Source organism: Dermacentor variabilis, chromosome 8 (assembly GCF_050947875.1).
Source record: "Dermacentor variabilis isolate Ectoservices chromosome 8, ASM5094787v1, whole genome shotgun sequence".
Lineage (NCBI taxonomy): Eukaryota > Metazoa > Arthropoda > Arachnida > Ixodida > Ixodidae > Dermacentor > Dermacentor variabilis.
Window position 1 is genome coordinate 11,280,176 of NC_134575.1, and position 19,698 is coordinate 11,299,873.

A 19,698-nucleotide genomic window follows, 5' to 3' on the forward strand; every position below is an offset into this window, starting at 1 on the left:
CGTACCGAAGCCGCCAAGTTTCGTATTTACGATCGAGAGAGGAGGAAGGTTTTTCGGGTAGTCGGGAGAAGGAAAGGTGGGAAGGGGGTTAGGGAGACGGCCTTCCCGAATGGAGTTCACGTCTGGGTTACAGCAGTGCGGCGCAACCATCGTTGCACTATTTGTGCGCGTGTTCGTGCTCGTGTGTGCGTACGAACGGGCGGCGTGGCTAACGTCCTGCTCCTTCTCCCGGAGAGAGATGGACAGATGAGAGAACGTCGTTCTCGGGACGGACCGGACGGGAGGACGCGGCCGTATTTGTATGTGCCCTGGCCCATCTTCTCTCGTCCTTCCCTAAACGCCGGGGACGTATCTGCGGGCAGCCTCCAAAATGGAAACCGCGAGATTCAGAGGAAGACCGCGCTCCCGGGGAAGGAACGGGAAAAGGGGGAAAAGAAGAAGGTCTTGATGTATAGTGAGGCCACGCCGGTCTTCCAGAGTCTTGACGCTGGCACGGATAGAATTGACGCGGGGCGGAAGGGAAGAAAGGGCTGATGCCATGAAAGTCGCGCGTGCCATGGCATATACGGTGGCACACTCGTTTGTCTATGTGCGCATGTCTCCCCGCCTTCCCCCATCCTTCAGGAAGCGGTCATTTCTATATACGTCCGTTCTCCCGTCACTACCGCCTTCCTGCTGCACCGCAGTGACTGCTCTGCTGAGTGGGAAGAAGAGTATAAAGGGATTCTCTCAGTGCACCCCAAACAGCAGAAACGTTTTCATCGGCTCTGGTCGTGGGTCGTGAGCTATACGCAGAGTGACAGAGAGACAATGGAAACGGGACGTGTGTGTGCATGCGTGCGTGTGTATATATATACAAAGAGCAAGATGACGTGTAAGAAATGGGAAACACTTGCTCGGGGTATGGTAAACCCGTGCGTTTGGGGAGGGGGGGAGGGTACGTAGAACCAATTGGCAGTGGAACAATTCCCACTTGCCTCATTCTTCCTTGACGACGAGGGGCGGAAAATCTTCCAGGGGGCATCCTTTCTCTCTCTCTCTCTCTCTCTCTCTCTCTCTTCGCGCTGTTATGTCTAGTGAGATAAATCACTTCGGGCATTCCATGTGAAGCGGAGGAATCAACGGCACCAACGTGCTGGGTGCTTGTTGAGAGTGCAGCCCTGCTGCAAGCAATCGTAACGTTAGCTCCGCGTTTCAGTTTACGCGCGCACACGCGCAGCGCAGATACTGCGGAAAGATGCATGTTGAAAATTCTGACGCGTATGCAGGATGCATCACGTATACTGCAGCCAGTAAAGTGGCACACACCCCTTTTGTTTAGTCTCATACTACGTAATACTACACAGTACTTATACTACATAACACATGTGAACTGCGATCAAAATTTGCACGCGGATTCTGCCGCGTGCAAATTCTGCCAAATGGAATTGTGTAGAAATTCGACAGCCTCTAAGTTTCAAATGCAAACATGCCCCCTTACTGTAGTCACTAAAGTTCATTATTCAAATTTGCTTAAGTTGGTGTCTGACGGTGACAGTCCTAATCTCACGTTGTCTCCCCCTGACCCTATGAATTATGTGCGGAGGTGGATTTCCCGCATTACCCAGCGCCTAATTTTAAGAAATCTGTACAGCTTAATTTTAATCATCCTATGTATTGAGGCACGCTATCAACGCACGAAGCTCTCATGCTGATCACAATAGCCAGTGCTGGCAATACAGAAGGCGCACTTCAAGTACCGCATTGTAAATATGCAAATAACGTTAGACGGCTAACGGCAAGGAATAGTCTAGAAACGAAAGCCGATTTAAGCCATATTAGTTACAGCTTCGAGGCAAAGCCGTGATATTCGCATCCCCAAATGACCCTTGAGAGGTTGTTACCGACGTCACGTTTGTTGCATTTCACGCTAATTTTCAGAGACCTCGACGAGAAAATTATTTATATAGAACCCACAAGAGGTAACGGTTAAACGCTAGGGTTAACGTCAAACCTCTTCAAATAGCTCTTGTGCTCACAAAAACATATTAGCTCGAACGAATAATGCGCCGGACCTGTTGCACGACATGATTTCTTTCAGTTCGTTCTATTAAGTTATACTAAACACTTTTTTCTGTCCTTCGCCAAACAAAAACTGTGGCATCATATCATCATGACGTAATGGTTGCCACGGTTTGGGCGCGCAATTTCAAATAAAGTTTGGCCTGAACAACGCAGAGCTCTGAAGGAGCAATCTATACGGATCCATTTCTTTCTTTCTTTCATTCTTTCTTTATTTTCCTTTCTTTAGTACATGCATTCAGAGAGATAGATACTCATCTGCTACGACTTGATAAAAAAAAGACATTTGCAAAATGTCATGCAAGTGTCCGGCATATACGGTTTCCGTTTGGCGTTTCTGCAAGCCGGTGCCCGCTTTTCAGTGTTAAAATAAATGGCAGAACAGCGCGTTAATTGTGGGCACCCACTCGCAATACGTTGTTGAGAACACCCGAGCGATGCATTGTCACGAAGAATGAAAAAGTTGCTGCTCTATGCTGGATGACAACAGCATTTATTACCGTGTTACATTTTGTACCATGTTTAAGATTTCTAGGTTTCTGGATAGGCGAGTAGCGCCCTGCACTAAACTTGTAGCCATGTGCCTACTTCCCAAGCTGTAGGCGCGTCCTCAGGGCCTCAACCTCTGTGCTACCCTTATCTGCGACTGTTTCGAAATGTCCGGCCATTTGCCTCTGTCGTCATGGTTGCGCGTATCTTAACGCAGAACTCCAACGCAGACCGCCTCTGTGTGTCTACTTTAAGTTTCGCGTGCTGATATTTTTTTTATATTTTTGCTTTCTTGTCGCCTTCGCTCAACTTGCTTCGGACGAGAGGTCGGTGCGGACATTAAACCTCAGGTCCCGGCCATTGCCACGGCTTGATGTCGGTGTGTTGAGGCTCTTAGCTGGCTAACGTCCGAGCATCCCCGCCGACTTGACCCGCGCCCTTCTGCTAGGTCAACGCCATTACGACCTTTTCGTAATCACTTCATTAAGAAAAAAAGGAGGTAAACCTATACGCAGAGGCACAATCTGTTCAGATGTCACCCACAACCCACTACTCTCCATTACATACTTACGACCATGCTACTGAGACGGCGTTCACATTCGAAATCCTTGCATGGGTCATGGTTGATCTGTTCAGAATTGCTTTCGTCAAGGTCATTTTACATCATGCCGTGTAGTTACGTCACACGTTTCAAGTTATTCATTTTTCAGTCTTAATTTTGTGACAGCGCTACAGAATTTTACCGCACTGTTGGTTAGGATATTTTTACTATTTCTCGTCCCTTCTCACATGTAATGCTCGAAGTGGCACTTGGTACCCTAAACGTCATTTAGATAAATTATTAAATTTAGACAGACAGACAGACAGACAGACAGACAGACAGACAGACAGACAGACAGACAGACAGACAGACAGACAGACAGACAGACAGACAGACAGACAGACAGACAGACAGACAGGCAGGCAGGCAGGCAGACAGACAGACAGACAGACAGACAGACAGACAGACAGACAGACAGACAGACAGACAGACAGACAGACAGACAGACAGACAGACAGACAGACAGACAGACAGACAGACAGACAGACAGACAGACAGACAGACAGACAGACAGACAGACAGATAGATAGATAGATAGATAGATAGATAGATAGATAGATAGATAGATAGATAGATAGATAGATAGATAGATAGATAGATAGATAGATAGATAGATAGATAGATAGATAGATAGATAGATAGATAGATAGATAGATAGATAGATAGATAGATAGATAGATAGATAGATAGATAGATAGATAGATATTGATTGGTTCATTAAGCGACGAACGTGCTAAGTATGAGAGATACCGATTTAGGGGCTTGGAAGTAATTTTTCATTGATAGATGGATTGATTTCCATATCCCACACCAACAACGGGGCTATAAGAGACTCCGTAGTGTAGGGCTTCAGATTAATTTCTACCACCTGGGGTTCTTTAACGTGCCCCTAAATCTAGGTACGCGAGCGTTTTCTTTTTCCCCTCTCTCTCTTCTTTGCATCCCACATCCATCCAAATGGAGCCGCCTCTCCCGCTGGGAATCGAACCGGCGATATTGAGACCTGCAGCAGAGACGCCATAGCCACGGAGCCACCGCGGCGGGTGATCAATTTCTGACCACGTAGGGTTCTTTTTTTTTTTTCAGCCTGCGCCTGATTCTAAGCACACGGGAGTTCTCGCATTATTAGCGCCGTGCGCGTGACCCGGAGAAAGGTATACTCCACAGAACTAATGCCTGCGAACTTCGTTGTGTACAACAGTGTCCAAAGTTCCCGCCATTTAGGCTCCCCTACCTACCTTCGTCCTAGTGTGCAGCTTATCGCGCAGAGGTGCGCGTATGCAAAAGCGCCGCACACGGCAGCAAAACTGCGAGCAGGAGGCAAATGTAAAGCAAAGAGGTAAAAGAAAGACACGCTGGGCAGGAGTGGAGAGATCCCGGAGTGCGATGTCAAATGGGAGGCCCACGGGACGTTTCGACCTGAGCTGCGTTCATTTTGTGTCGCCACCAGAGTTCTTCGCCACCGGTGGTGGCCGCCGGTACGCGCATTCGGGACCCTGGGATGCTACGCAAAAGGAAAAACACGCGCAGAGAGGTCAACGGCAGCATGCGACGCAACGAAATCTGTCGTTATGCAACTTTCCCTTTCTTTCATTCCTAGCTGCCTACTTTCCTTTCATCTTTCTTTTTTTCTCTCTTTCTTTCCTTCCATCTTTCGTTCCTTATATTTTTTCTATTTATTTTCGTATTTCTTTGTTTAGCTATATACCTTTGCTTCTCGTGGGCCCCCCCCCCCTCTCTCTCCCTCTCTCCATACTTCTTTTCATGTACGTGCCTTTGTTCTCTTCTTTCTATCTTGCCGGCTTTTTCTGTTTCATATTCTTTCTTGTTTGTTTCCTTGTTTCTATCTTTCCATATTTCATTTCTTAGTCATCATTTATTTCCTCCTTCTCACGTCCTCTATCTTATACGATACTCCTCTCTTTCTTTCGTTCACGTTGTCATTTCTGAAATTTCCTCTCCCTTTTTTTTCTTCATCCTATGTATGTGAAGAAAGAAAGGAAGCGCTATGTAGAAAGAAAGAATAAAAATATAAAAAATTAAATTATGAGGTTTTACGTGCCAGAACCCCTTTCTCATTATGAGGCACGCCGTAGTGGGGGACTCCGGAAATTTCGGCTACCTGGAGTTCTTTAATGTGCACCTAAAGCTAAGTACACGGGTGTTTTCGCATTTCGCCCCATCGAAATGCGGCCGCCGTGGCCGGGATTCGATCCCGCGACCTCATGCTCGGCATCCCACTGAGCACCCACAGCTTTCCACAGCTTATTTCTTTCTTTCATAGTATTATATATGACATGACTCACTGTTTGCCACGATCCTACTATCCCCTTTTCATGTCTTGTTAGGAGGTCCCCCCGACAGTTGTTACTTCGGGACCTCCGAATGTGTACTTATACCCATCTTGTATTTGATTTTGTCAAAAATAAATATTTATTTATTTATTTATTTATTTATTTATTTATTTATTTATTTATTTATTTATTTATTATAATAGCATTCAACCAGAAATTCACCAGTTCTGCATAGTCAGAGAATAGAGGGCACAATGAAAGTCACACACAGAAAAGGCATCGTTCATACTGTGAGTAGAAACGTTCGTTTCACTTAAGAAGGGTGCTAAGGATAAGCACCTCAGCAAAATACGGTTTTAGGTGTAGAGTCATTTGGATAAAATGTACCCTTGTAGGTACCATCGTTTCGGCGTTTCGGTCCATCATTCGCGTTATCCACAAACTGTGCATTCCCACGACAAAAAAAAACATATCGAAAGGTGCACTATTACCAGAAGTTGGCAGCAGGTATCGCACAGTATGCGCGTTAATCTCAAAGTCTTTCTTTAAAGTCCGTTGGAGGACATCCCAAAATAGGATGGCGTCGGTGCAGCTAATAAAACAATGTTCAATTGTCTCTGGTACATCACAAAGGCGACAGTTAACAGAAGAGACAAAGATACCCTTTTTTTTTTTTGTAGCCATGTTTTAACCGGTATGGTTTCACTATGAACTTTATAAAAGAATGTTTTGTAGCAAGGGGATAAATACATTTTGTGAACTCGCTTTAGTACATCGTGGCCTGGCCATTTAATGTATATTGATCGGTAAAGTGGAGGCGGAAATAGCATGGACAGCAAGTCTTTGTACAACGTTTCGCGCGACACAGAATACAAGTATTCAGTGGAAAACCGAACTGTCAGGAAACGAACCGCCAAGTAAACTTCTTGCATGAACCCCCACAAGCATAAGCGCGAAGAAAAATTTGAAGAAACAACTAAATCAGGTAACGCATTAACAAGTGCGACTTGCATGTATGACCGAATTATAGGATGCGAAGTATCGCGAAAAAAGAAGAAACGAGACACTATTTGCCGCACATAAAGATGTACTAAGCCCAGCCCACCTTCACTAACAGACCTAAAAATATTGTCTCGCCTCGTGGGCTCAAAAGTTGAAGACCATACGAAGGTTGCAAAGATAAGGTGAAAGCGTTGGATGTATAGCCTATAGCACAATGAATAACTTGCAATATCATAGTAAATTATTGTTGCCAAGAACTTATTGCAGGCTTCGGCTTTCCCAAAAATAGAAAGTCGTTGTGGAACGAATGTCTGGGCGAACTTTGCAGGGCCGAAACCCGTTCTTTCCAATAGTGTGCGCTTAATTTATATGCATCTCGTGGCACGCCAAGATACTTTGGCGGGACATCAGTCCACTTAACGCCTGCAAACTGTTCTGGTGTATAGCACCATGAGCCAAACCATAAGCCTAAACTTTTTGAGGAGTTCATTCGCGCTCCTGATACGCTGCCAAATTCTTCTATTCTCAATACTACCTTTTCAACACTGGACTTATCCGTGCATAAGAACGCTAGATCGGCTGCATAAGCTAAGACTGTTACTTCATTACCCAGTATATTGAAGCCATGGATGTGACTCGACTGAATTACGCTTAAGCATAGCGGTTCCAGGTAACGGGCGAATAGTAGTGGGGACATCGGGCATCCTTGTTTTACTGATGTGCAAATAGAAATGGGTTCGGATAGTTGGCCATTAATAACTAAACGAGTAGTACAAGAGGTGTACCAAAGCCTAACGCCTCTAAGCACAATGGAGCCAACATTAACATGCTCCAGAAGAGAAAATAAACAGGATTGACTGACACGATCAAAAGCTTTAGCAAGGTCTACCTGGAGAATTGCAAGCTGCTCAGTGGAACCATAACAGTATTGAAGAAGTGTACGGGCGATATGTATGTTGGTTTGAATCGATCGGCCCCTGATTCCACACGTCTGATGGGAACCAATTAGAATTGACATCGCAAATTGCAATCTATTAGATAAAACTTTCGCAAAAATTTTGTTTGACAATGTGATTGGTCGGTAGCCTTTAACAGAACGCAGTTAGTTACTCTTTATCTGAACTTTTGGGAATTAAAACTGTGTGGGTTTTGCAAAAAGACTGCGGAAGGGCGTCAACCTCTAAACTTGTCATAAAAATATCCAATAATAGGGGGCTGATAATTGATTTGAAAGCTTTGTAATATTCACTTGAAAGTCAATCGGGGCCGGGTGCTTTCGACAAAGGCAGCTGATCAATAGCTAGCTCAATTTCTTGGATCGTAAGGCTACCACTGATGACTGCACAGTCATCATCCTGTAACGGTTTTACAAGAGATACAAAACTCTCTAAAACTTTTGCATCGTGATCGTCCGGAGGGGCACTAAACAACATAGTGTAAAAAGTTTCGAACTGAGAAATTATGTCATTAGTATTTGTTAGAAGACTACCTTCGGAGTATATTTTCGGAATTACTTTGAAAATGCCGTGACGTCGCTCGTCAAGTAAAGCTTGACGTGTTGGTTGCTCAGACTGCAGAGCACGCCTATTTCGAGATTGAATTCGCGCATCTCTGTTGCGCAGTGCGTCATACTTTTGTAACTCACATTTAAGGTTCTCTATGTCAACAGTGTAAGTGCCTGGCATTTCGCATTCAATCTCATAAAGGCTATATAGGCTCTTAAGAAGCATTTTTTCTTCATTCAGTCTATAGAATAATTTCACCGATCCAATTTCTATAACCACTGTACGAACCTCTTGTTTAAAGAGTTCCCAAGCAGCAAATAATGGCAAGTCAGGAGAAAGAGAATTGGTTAGGGCCATGCTCACGCGATTAATAAATTTCTGATCATTTAGAAGCTCAGAGTTAAGCTTCCAGAGTGCCCCCTGTGGTCGGAAATTAGTTAGATTTTTCACCAATGTTTGCGATAACCATACAATGATCAGAGAATGAAACTGGGATAGTAATACAGGATAGTCCTCGAGAGAGGAGTGATGCAGAAACATAAATCCGATCAAGGCGGGCGTAGGAATGACCTTGAATTCTTGAATAAGAGCGAGATCCCTGTCCCGACACTCCTATATCAACGAGCCCTGCATTTTCTATTATGTTAGACAAAACTTCACCACTCCTGTCCCGCTGATTGTTAATGCCGCTTCGATTTTTCGGATCACATACACAATTGAAATCTCCCATTAAAACAATGCAGTGATCACAGTCTAATAGACTAGACACAGTATCAAATAAAAAAGCTCGTTTTGCAGCGTCATTCAATTCATACACGTTGACTATTCGCCATGGCACACCCTGCAACACAACATCACAACATATATATCGACCTTCAGTGTCGACATGGTAACTAAATGCTGAACTAAGTGGGCTCTTTTTCAGAAACAGGAAACAGCCCGCGCATAAACCAAGAGCGTGTGAAACGCAAACATTATACTCAGACAGAAAAGGTCGCAAAGCCCTTTCTGTCTCGTCATCACTCTCAATTTTCGTCTCCTGCACGGCGTCGAAGTCGAGGCGCTTCCTAGACAAAAGCCGGCGAAGCTGCGCCTGTTTCTGCAAATACCTAAGGCCTCGTACGTTCAAGATTGCGAATAGAAGTTGCTGGGACAGGGCCATGGTGACTACCAACTTTTTGGACCTAATGATCTATGTGATCGGTCCTAGAGGGCAACGGTGAGGCTCCCTCCGAACCCCCACTAGGCCTTTTGGACCGTGATCGTCGGCCCTTTCCTGAGTGTTTCGATGTTTTGCGGCGACGTGCTTTTCTTGTGGTACTGGTCGTCTCGCTGTCCGTGCTTGATTCCGATCTGTTAGTCGCACGGCGCTTCGGAACTGAAGTATCCGCGTTACTTCGTCTGTCCTCTGCCAGCTCAGTGCACGTGTCGAGATGCTTGGGTGCATCAGATGAGTCATCTCCGGCTCCCTCATTCGCTTGCTGGGCAGCAACTGGCTCCGGGGTAGCGGGTGCTTCTTTGGGTTGTTGCTTCGGTTGCTCATCTTTCTCTTCGCTACTTTCTTTATTCACTGGCAGTTCTGCGATGCCATTGTCTTTAACAGGTAGAGGGGCCTTACTGGCACAGCTGGTCTCCGCGGAAGAGGGAACGTCTCCAGTCGCGTCGAGAACCTCCGTAATATCCATTATGTGTTCTTGCAAGCTTTCATCCGGAGGCCTTGTTCTGTGTCGTAACTTATCGGCGCATGTCACGACACATTCTTCAGCTGTGTGGCCAAAGCGCCGGCAGGCTTCACAACGTGGGGTTTTGCAGTTTCGGCGAATGTGCCCCACCTTGTTACAGCGCAGACAAAGTGGGGCCCGGCCTAGAATTAATACGAGGCTCTGCACTCCACAAACAGGTAGTGGATGTGGAACGTCTCCCACGCTGACTCCATCGGCAAGAGTCAACACCATGTCACGATTTAGCGTACGCATTTGTTCCATCTCCGATACTATCCAGCTTTCGGCTGATATAGACTTGACTTTCCCGTAAGCCTGGAGCGCATCTCGATTGTAGCCGTCTTCCAAACGCTCAGGAAGCCACAAAAGCTTCATTTTAACTTACATGGGCTCAGCATCAATAACGACGCAGCGTCTACCTTTTACTGATAATTCCCCGCATGTGACTAGCTTTGATTTTGTCATCCCTGCTTTGCACGTCACCATCCACACGTGCGACATCTGAAATTGACCGATGGAACTTATTTCCTTCAGGTCAATAACGTTCCGAAGGGCGTCTCTGAAGTCTTCGGCTCTGTACGGTTGACCACTTAAGTTAGCATGCAGAAAAACGGAGTCCACAACCAGCTTACCGGTAGGAAGACGGGGTAGCACAACACGGTAGTCATTGCTGCTGGCTGAAGCCTGAGCAGCACCTCGGCCAGGGCCGATAAATCCTTTGAAGCGGAGAACATGAAGAAAGCGACCGTTCGGAGCGTCGTCTTCTTCTTTCTCCCACTGAGCGGGTAAAAAAAGAATAGAAAGAACGGAACAAATAAAGTAATACCATTACTTTATTTGTTCTGTTCTTTCTATTCTTCTTTCGTTGCACATGCCATCAATCGCCTTCGTTCCTGCTTTCTTTCTGCCTCTTGTTTTTTTTATTATCCATTGACGATTACAATATTTTCTGTTTCTTCCTTGTTGCACTTGATTGTCCTTGTTTTGTTCTTTCTTTGCTTCTAAGCTTCCTCGTTTAATCTTTTGCTAAATGCTCTGCCTTTATTTGTTTGCAGTATTTGCAGCATCGAATATAAGAAAAGCGGCGTTCCCATGCCTGCTTTGCTGACGCTGACAAACGCACTTTTCCGCCCTCCCGCTTAGATTATGCAGGCACACGCCATGTTTGTCGGACAGAGTGATTTCCATGGCAACCTCATTGTTAGGTATCATGTTAGATTGAAAAAAATAAAGAAGAAGAGAGAGAGAAGTAAAGAGCAAGGCGTAGCTAGCAAAGTTTTAAGCTAGCTGTAATGCGTTACGTGTTGTGTTATGCCATTACTCTGAGGTGCCAAATAGCTTCGTAATTACAATCACAACCATGGCAGTGGCTCTGTTGTTGGGAAATGATTTTGGAAAGAAAAGGAACACTGTAGTCGTTAAGAACAATACACCCTTCAGGCGCTGTTTACACAATGGTTTGCACCAGGACACTGCATCAAACGCAAAAGTACTGATCTAAATAATGATATTTGAAACGTGCCTCGAACATCTTACACTTATGATTAGACCTGTGCAGCAAGTTTGAATAACGGGTGCAGAGGGTTTTAAGTAAGATGCATTTGAAGTTAGACGGCTAATGTACGCTCACAGTGTCAGCATGTCATCATATAGTGGGTTCAATTCTTTCATTGCTGTTCACGGTATTTTAGATCAGACAAGTTCTTCAAATCGCTGAATATATTACGTTCAGGTATGCTAGACTCGAAATAAGGGATGTTCTAATATCTGTCGTACCTGTCGTACCTGTGTAATATCTGTCGGCCTGCGGAAAGTTCTCGCACGAAGTCCACATTCTGTTAACTTGACGAAACTCGCCGAAGAAACGAAATTTCCTAATCTGTTGGGCAATTGCACGCGTTTCGTGATTCTTAAGATGGGCGGGAAATGGGATTTAAACTAAACTTTGGATGGACAGAATCAATATGCGCCCTGAAAGGAACGTGCAAGATGTTTGTGCATGTTTCACTGGATGAACTCTGCAAGCTTCAAAAGTGATAAAGGCACAGCAGCGGGAACTCGAAACGAAGAAATAGCAGGACGTGAGCGCACGTCGACGAACGCGCCACAGTGTCCAGCATTTTATTTTTTTCTTGTTGTGTCTGTTCACGTCCGTGCTAATATCTAGCGTAATTATTTACGTTCTCTTACTGTTCCGCGTTGATGACCTCCATTTCTACGCCACTGGGATGATCTGGCGGTGACCCTTCTGCTGGTTGGCGTTAGCGGCCACATGCGTAGTGTAAAATTACGGCGGGTAGAAGGTGTTCGCAGATACACACTAACTCCTATAGTGGCAATAAGTTGGTAGGTTTCAGTGTACTGCCTGTGGACAACTTAGTAGACTTCTTTACATCTATATCAATATTTACACAGTCTGTACGCAGCCTGTGCTTGATTGATTGATTGATTTAGTTGGATGAAATTGAAAATGTTGCCAACTGCTCTCTCACCGGCTTCTCCATAAACCATAATTTGTTCTATGATCAAAGGATGGTCACATCAGGTGATGTGAAAAACAGTCCGGGAATAAAGCGCTTGCAAAGCACAGTTACGCAGAACACAGAACTCTTTTCCACACAGAACGCAGGAAACAAACAGAGCGCACTTCAAATACATGGATGCAATATCACTTTCAATATTGGAGGTTATCAAGGCTTTCCAAGCAGATCGCTGCAACGAAGCGTTACGCCACGGCCAAGCACTCTCTGCACACTAGAAGTAAGATTGTCAAATCGATTCATTGCTGATTCACCATCCTACACACCCTGTGCACTACTCAAGCACGATAATTACTTAAAAGTCTAAGGTCGAACATTCGACGGGCTTTCCTTCGCAGTCTATGCACTCAAGGCCCCGTGTGGAATTCAGGTTTACCGGATATCTATGGACCGTATATTGCCTTAACATGGCCTATCGAAATTATCTATGTGCACTCTATAAAAATTTATGGATGGATGGCGGTATAGCTTCTACAGACTGGCAAAGTAAGCTTTTAAAGGAACGGCCCTCATCACAGTACACTGGCACCGTTCGCTTCAGAACACCGTCTCTGGTGCAGAGACTGGTGAGAAGGGGAAAAAGAATATAAAGACAAAAGGCCAGGCAAGGAAGCCAGGCTGTGCGCATAACTGATGGCGGCAATTAAAAGCTCGGCTCTCGCTGCAGCCAACGAGATTCCGTGGAGGCGTGTGTCGACCCGCCGCGACTCCATGGCGGGCTGGCGCTGCTGCTGCTGCTCGTGCGGTGGCGGCGTCGTGGGCGCGGTGTTTGCAGGAATGCGCACTTTAGCCTAACAAGTTTAGGCGACGAGTGTACGGCTTCGTGCTTTCCCGCGAGATTTTTCGCTCCCCCTGTTTCTTTGTTGCACTGGAAAACAGCGCAAGAAAACGAGTGATCAGGAGAGCTGCGAGTGAGTGAGTGAGTGAGTGAGTGAGTGAGTGAGTGAGTGAGTGAGTGAGTGAGTGAGTGAGTGAGTGAGTGAGTGAGTGAGTGAGTGAGTGAGTGAGTGAGTGAGTGAGTGAGTGGAAGTGAATGAGTGGGTGATCGAGTTTGATTTAATGGAGTCAGGGATTGAGCGTGAGATAATGGGGTGTTGTGAATGAGTGTAAGTTATGAAAGTGGGTGTGAGTATGAGTTAGTGGATTGAGCGTGAAATAGTGGAGTGGTTATGAATGAGTGAAAGTTAGGGAAGTTGATGTGAGTGGGTGAGTGAGCTAGTGAAGTGGATGTGAAAGAGTGAGCGAGCAGGCAAGCGAGATAGCGAGTGAGTTGGAGCAAGCAAGCATTATTCCTGCTTCTTTAAATTTTGTTAAAAGTTGCTGTCAAATAAGATGACTTCAGTTGCTTACAAGCTTTAAGCTCCTGGTACTTGTCAGTGTCTAATCGTTGACAGCGCGGATGTCCCTTAAAAGAGCCCATCCAATCAGTGAAAACCGCAACTGTCATATGGACGACGGTGCGTGAGTGAGTAACCAGAGTGAGTGAATGAAGACCGACAGTTACTGAAGCAGTGAGTGGATTAATGAACACTAGTCTTTTTTATATACTATACTTAGTTGGGTTATACCTCGTCTCCTCGTCAAGCTCTGCTGTGCAGGTAACATGGAGGGAGAACTCAATTCTGATTTTTGTAAGCGGGCTCACGAGCATAGCGGGAGGTTGATGTGAACGCCCTCATCGCTTAGCTATTTCAGTTGCCCTCTGAAATGACGTGCACAGAGTGCGCGGTTCAAGCGCTCCCTTTGATACCACGAGGCGGCGCTGTGAATATCCCAAACCATGAACGTGACTGTCGTTACCGACATTTATGATGCTTGTTTGAACTATCCAATGTAGTGGTCTGAAGGGGCCTGAGTTCACGTCTGAGCGCCAATTAACTTGGAGTGGAAGCTGAGTTAATAGGAGGGGATGTAAGGCTTCTCCGCTTCTGTGATGGATTAGCAGAAATTCGAACGATTGTGGGCGTCCGTGGAAGTTCCAGAGCGGCAGTTGTCGACTGCGTTTCCATTGGCATCTATTCACTTACGGTAAAAACCGCCGGTTCTCAGCCCTACGCATCACATAGCCTGGGCAACTCCATTTGTGCCCCTCAATTTATTATAGAATATTGGCTACTACCGTTTCTGTCTAATCTGCCCCATTGACTTGCTGCGTCAACGTTGCACCTATCATTTTTCGTTCCAGGGCGCGTTACCCTCTCCTTCGCTGCTTCTCAAACTTCTATTCTACTTCAAGTGTCCTCCCTGTAGGTTAGCACTGGCAGAATTTCATTGCACCTGCCCATCTAAATATCTCTAGTTAAACAAAACATTTCCTGGATTAGGCATTGAGAATATCATACTGTATAAGCATATCAGTACTGCAGAAACCTGCAGATGTGATTGCGCACCACGCCGCACTACGTGTCATGGTTTGCTTCCAACAACCACGAGCACTACCTACAATTTGTGGTGCAGCGTTGCCCTCCCGTTGATCGGAGAAAGTAGGCTCAGCGGCGCCGCCGCAGATGCCGCGCCTGCCAGCACGCCGGCTTTCGCGCTTTTTTGCATCTGCGTCCGTGGGCTGGGCACAGCGCATGCGCGACCGTTTTCCGAGCTCCCCAAATGCAGTCAACGCTCGACGCCTGCGCGCAGCGATGGCAGGGAGGGAGAGAGAAATGCGCCTAGGGATGCGCTCGCCTCCTCCCCGTCCTCACCTATTCCCCACGCTCCCTTTCCCTCGCCTTGGCCGCACCTGATCGTGAAGTTTCATTAATAAGCGGGCGCGCGGCCAAAGTGGCCAGCCGCAAAGCAGCAAGCGGCGTGCCTCGCCAGATGCGAGGACGCCTCGGCGCTCGTTCGGGCACGCGGGCGTTTCCGCCGATGCCCTCTCCCTTTGGTCCTCCTGCTCCTGAGGGAGAGAGGCCCCCGTCAACAGATGGTCGGTCCAATCTATTACTCCCTCCTCTCCCCTCTTCTTTCTCTTCTAAATTGCCCAATAAAGAGAGTTGGTCGAAGGAAGCCCGAAGGGGGAGGGGGGGGAGGGTGTCCCTGTGGCAGCTAACGCTGTTTGCGTTAGGCGGTTGTCGACCTCCTCGTCGCTGGAGTTGTCCAGTTGTTCTCCCTTCCTTCCTTCTTTCTTTCCTTGCTTGCTTGTTTGCTTGCTTCCCTAACTCATTCTTTCCCTCTGTTCCCTTCAATTCTCCCATCATTGTTTCATTTTCCTTGATTATTTCCTTACCTTATCTTCTATTTCTGCCCCCATCATTTCGCCCTCACTCCCTTTTCTTTCTCTTTTTGCTTCTTTCTTTTCCTCTTTCCTAACTTGCTTCCCTCTGTCCCTTCTTTCTTCGTTCTCCTGTTTCGTCACTTCGCCGTGCATTCTTTCCATCTGCCTTCATTCGTTTTGCATTTTTATATTCATTCATTCCTTTCGTCTTTAAATGTTATTTCATTCCTTCATACATATTTTAAGGTATGGATCATGAACTACGAAGGTTGTCTTGGCAGTACAACAGTGTGATCGCATTTAATTACTTGACATTTTCCTCGTGCGCGCATGTGTTCAGAAAACTTTCCTTTTTGTCTCATGTTCCTATTGCCTTCTCCTCTTTCTCCTATGAAGGGTAGGCAACAGTACGCTTTTTTGGTTAGCTGCAATTCATTTGTTTTTCACATTCTCTCTTTATTCAGAAAAATAATAATGAGAACGTCTACCTACCCGCATGATAAAGGTAAGGTACGTTCGCTTGAATGGCCTGCAACTGGTAATGTGCAAACAAGCGAACATTAAATAAGAGTGTATTTACGTCTACACATTCGCGACTCCACTGGTGTGATTGTGCATACGCAAGTATATATATTTTTTTATTTTTTTCGGTGTGTGACCTGTTCCGCAGCAATTCCTTATGTTATTCCAAGTACGCAGTAGTACTGCCAAGACCGGTTTCAGCAATCAGGCGTAATGGGTGCTCTCTTTCTACATTTTTATTTTTCTCATTCGCATTTCATCCTATGGGGTTAATAGTCGTTCCAACATACTGAATTTGCGAAGAGGGCACAGTGCACATTGTTACATGTGTGCCTGGGATTTCTACAAACCTGCAGAACTTTGCCTCGGGGATTTTTATCTTTATTAAGTCATTTTTTTTCACGCGCAACAAGATTCTCAGAAATTCTAGTCTTTAATTTTACCACACGTATATTTGATTTTTTTTTTGTAACGTGCAAGTATGTTGGCCTCAATTTACAAAAGTTTTGCGGTCTGTCTGGAATAATTAACCTTATAGACCCCTAGGAAAAGGCGTGTATTCTTCATTCTTGTGTTCCTGCTTTTATGCGATGTTCTTTATTTTGTTACTTTATTTATTTATTTATTTAGATAATAGTGACAGCACAAAATCTGTTACAGTAGTTAAAGATACCAACACTGGCGAATATAATGTAAAGAACTGCAAAGAAAAGCTCAAAAGTCACAGCAAGAGTAGCCTTTTAGTTCAAAATGCAATGCGCAGTACTTCCTCCCTCCCCCAAACAGACAACAGAAAAGCTATGGTATTGAAGACGTTTAACTTCAAACGATTCCTCCCAATCTTCCGTACTTAATGTCTCTGCCTCTATGTACGTCGCTAGGGGTGAACTGGAAGAACCTTTAGCTTATATGAACGTCTTAATTTATCTCAGGTTTTGATGCATGTTCTTATTGTTACTCTGTACAAGCAGACTGTATCACACAGTCTGTATCATTAGACAGAAGTAAAGTCGCGTTTTGTCTGTCCGCAGTAGAATTCTGTTCCTAACCTGTACAACATTTCTATCTTGCTTTCGCAGCCGGTAAATCGGATATGCATTGTGTGATGATCGACTACTTTCCAAAGGAGGAGTACAGTCCTGATCCCAACGACTCAACGATGGCAATACCTTGTAAGTACGAGACTGTCCAGCCACCATCAGAACTTTCTTAATTGAAACGACATCTGCACTGATTGCTTCTATAGATGCTGCACGTTCTCTGTTCTTTGCGTTTACACAGCCCGGCGTCCTGTGTATCATAGGCTGTTGGATAAATGTATATCGTAGATCACCTCTTTATGCAGAAAACCTTTTCTTGCAATGTGCATCAGACGAGGTCAGGCCAACACAATTTGCAAAGTTATGCTGATGTTCGAAATAATGTGCAGGTGTCGCTGCTGGAAATTATCGTCCGCGAACTGGCACTGGAATTTCGTGTGTTTCCGGACGGTAATGCACAGTCTAGTGTAAATCAGCTGAATCTATTGAGGCAATTCGCAGTCGACCAAGAGTGATTGGAAATCCTTCCTCGTCACAGTGCGAAAGCATAATGTCAGTATTCAGATGATTTAGGCTAAGATATGCAGTAATGAGAGCACGTTGACCGTGACTTAGAAAGAGCCATTTCATGTTTGCACCTGCTTTAAAGTGTGAGATGGCAGATCAATTTTGCACAACGAAAATGAAGCCGCGTATTGTAAATTGATAGTTTCGAGAGGTACTATCATCATAAGAAACTTCTGGTTCTATGGTACATTATCAGCATGTGTGGTTGCCGATGAGACATGGTGGCTCTTCAAGTGTAGTCAAATTTATCAAAGATCCGGGTGCTGTTAAACAGCTATAAGTATGCAAAACTTTAAACAACATTTCAGTGCATCACTTAATGACTAACCTAAGTCACTGACATTGCGCAAGGAAAATTTTCAAAATCTACATATGCTCACTGGGCCTCGTAAATGGTTTGCCCTCATAAAGAGTCTTAGTGCTGCAAAGCACGCTTTACAGGATAAAACGCTGTTGGAAGAGGCTTTGAAGGCATACTGCTGTGGAAGTAATTCCCATATTTAATTATATTCACACTCCTGAAGCGCTCATTTAGAAGTAATAAAACACGGAAATAACTATAATTTAGTTATCATGTTGTTGTGCATTCGCTGGAAAAAGAAAGTACACGCGTTATCTTTACTTAAACATGTACTGGCTTGAACACCCTCGTCGTTCTGTACTTTTTGTCCAAACAGAATTATAAGTACGTATTCGCCGTGGTGACCACACTGTACTACATCTCGCGAACTGCGTACACTGTAGCAAAACCTCTACGTCACCTGTGCCAACCGGAAGAGAGAGCCAGAGTAAGCGCTCTTCCATTGTCCGCCGCTGATCTTCGCGACGCCTGCTGAACGAACACTTCTGGGCAGGATCAGTAGCGCACCATGGGCGAGTCGTCCTTCCTTCTTTGAAGAACACAGCCGGCTTTCGTTTGCGAGTGGCTAATACGATACCCAGCATTCGCTGTAGTGCATATGGCTGGTGAGGCGTACTATAAATGCATTCATGCAAACGCATTTCGGACTATCTTAACGGTGACTCCGTAGTATGTCGAGTCGAGACGACCACGTTGTAGCTAGGTTTACATGAACCTAATAAAGCCGGGTCGAGTCTGCTTATCCGACAGAAAACCGGTCGTCGGGTGTGCGTAAAAGTTTGGGGGCAGGGTCGAGCTAACGCCGAGGCGAGTTCTGTCAACGCGGCCTACAAGACCAGAGTTTACTCACCCGGCCCACATGGTAAGACGTATGCGAATTCGCCCAGGTCGGGCTGCGTCAGCTCGACTTGTGACTCGATCCGCTCATGTCGAGTTCATGTAACCGATGCTCATGTCTTGTGTGTCGTGTTCGCAGACGCGGTGAAGCGTGCCTCGGCCTTCATCCTGATCAGCGCCCTGGTGCTGGTGGTGGGGGAGCTGCTGTGCTTCCTGGGCCACCTGTTTCGGCGCGGACGCGTGCTCACCTTTGCTGGAGGCATCGCATTCATACTCTCCGGTCAGTTGCGAAGCGATGGACATTCGACGAGCACTACCACGAAACTTGCGGACGACCTTGTGTGCAGGCACGCTTGTGCACACGAGTGGTGCGCGGAAAACGCAGACTTAAATTGAGCCGGCTGTGTGAATGGATGTCGCTACACTCGCCGTGCAAAAAATACAGAACGCTGAAGGTGCGCCTGTCAAGAGACATACGTAATTTGTGAGCTCTAGAAATGTTGTCACTGTGCTCATATTTTTCGTGCCAGACTAAGAGAAACACCGAGAACCGCTGGGAGGTGCACCGGATATTCCTTAGGCACATCTTATGGAAAAAGAAAAGCGTGTCGCACAATACCTAGAAGTATGAGGTTGTTTTTTTTCTCTCTCTCTAAACCTGCGATCACAAGTGTACAAGCCGGAAAAGCCGGCTGAGCAGTACTGTGAGTGCTGACGGAGACGAATCGTTTGGGGTTGTGTTGCTTCGATTTTAAACAAGAAGTGAAGCTGATGGATAGAAATTAACGGACTCGAGTATTGTAAATGATGGGTAAATGCGCTTGAATGGCACAGCATCATGTAGCATTGCACGACCAAGCAGTTACATGATTTTTTCCCTTGTGTGTCGCTGAAAGAATTATCAGTTTCAAGGTACGAGTATTACAGCAAACGATATCCATAAATAATTT

The 19,698-nt window shown here is 45.6% G+C and overlaps 1 protein-coding gene across 1 annotated transcript in view; it reads left to right on the forward strand.

Annotated features, from left to right (window-relative positions):
* The window catches only part of stg1 (stargazin-like protein), a 69,566-nt gene that overhangs the window by 43,182 nt on the left and 6,686 nt on the right, over positions 1 to 19,698 (forward strand). Inside the window, exons 2-3 of the mRNA XM_075701116.1 lie at positions 17,023 to 17,115; positions 18,888 to 19,028. Of these exons, the coding sequence (XP_075557231.1) occupies positions 17,023 to 17,115; positions 18,888 to 19,028 (234 nt within the window). The remainder of the gene's footprint in view (positions 1 to 17,022; positions 17,116 to 18,887; positions 19,029 to 19,698) is intronic.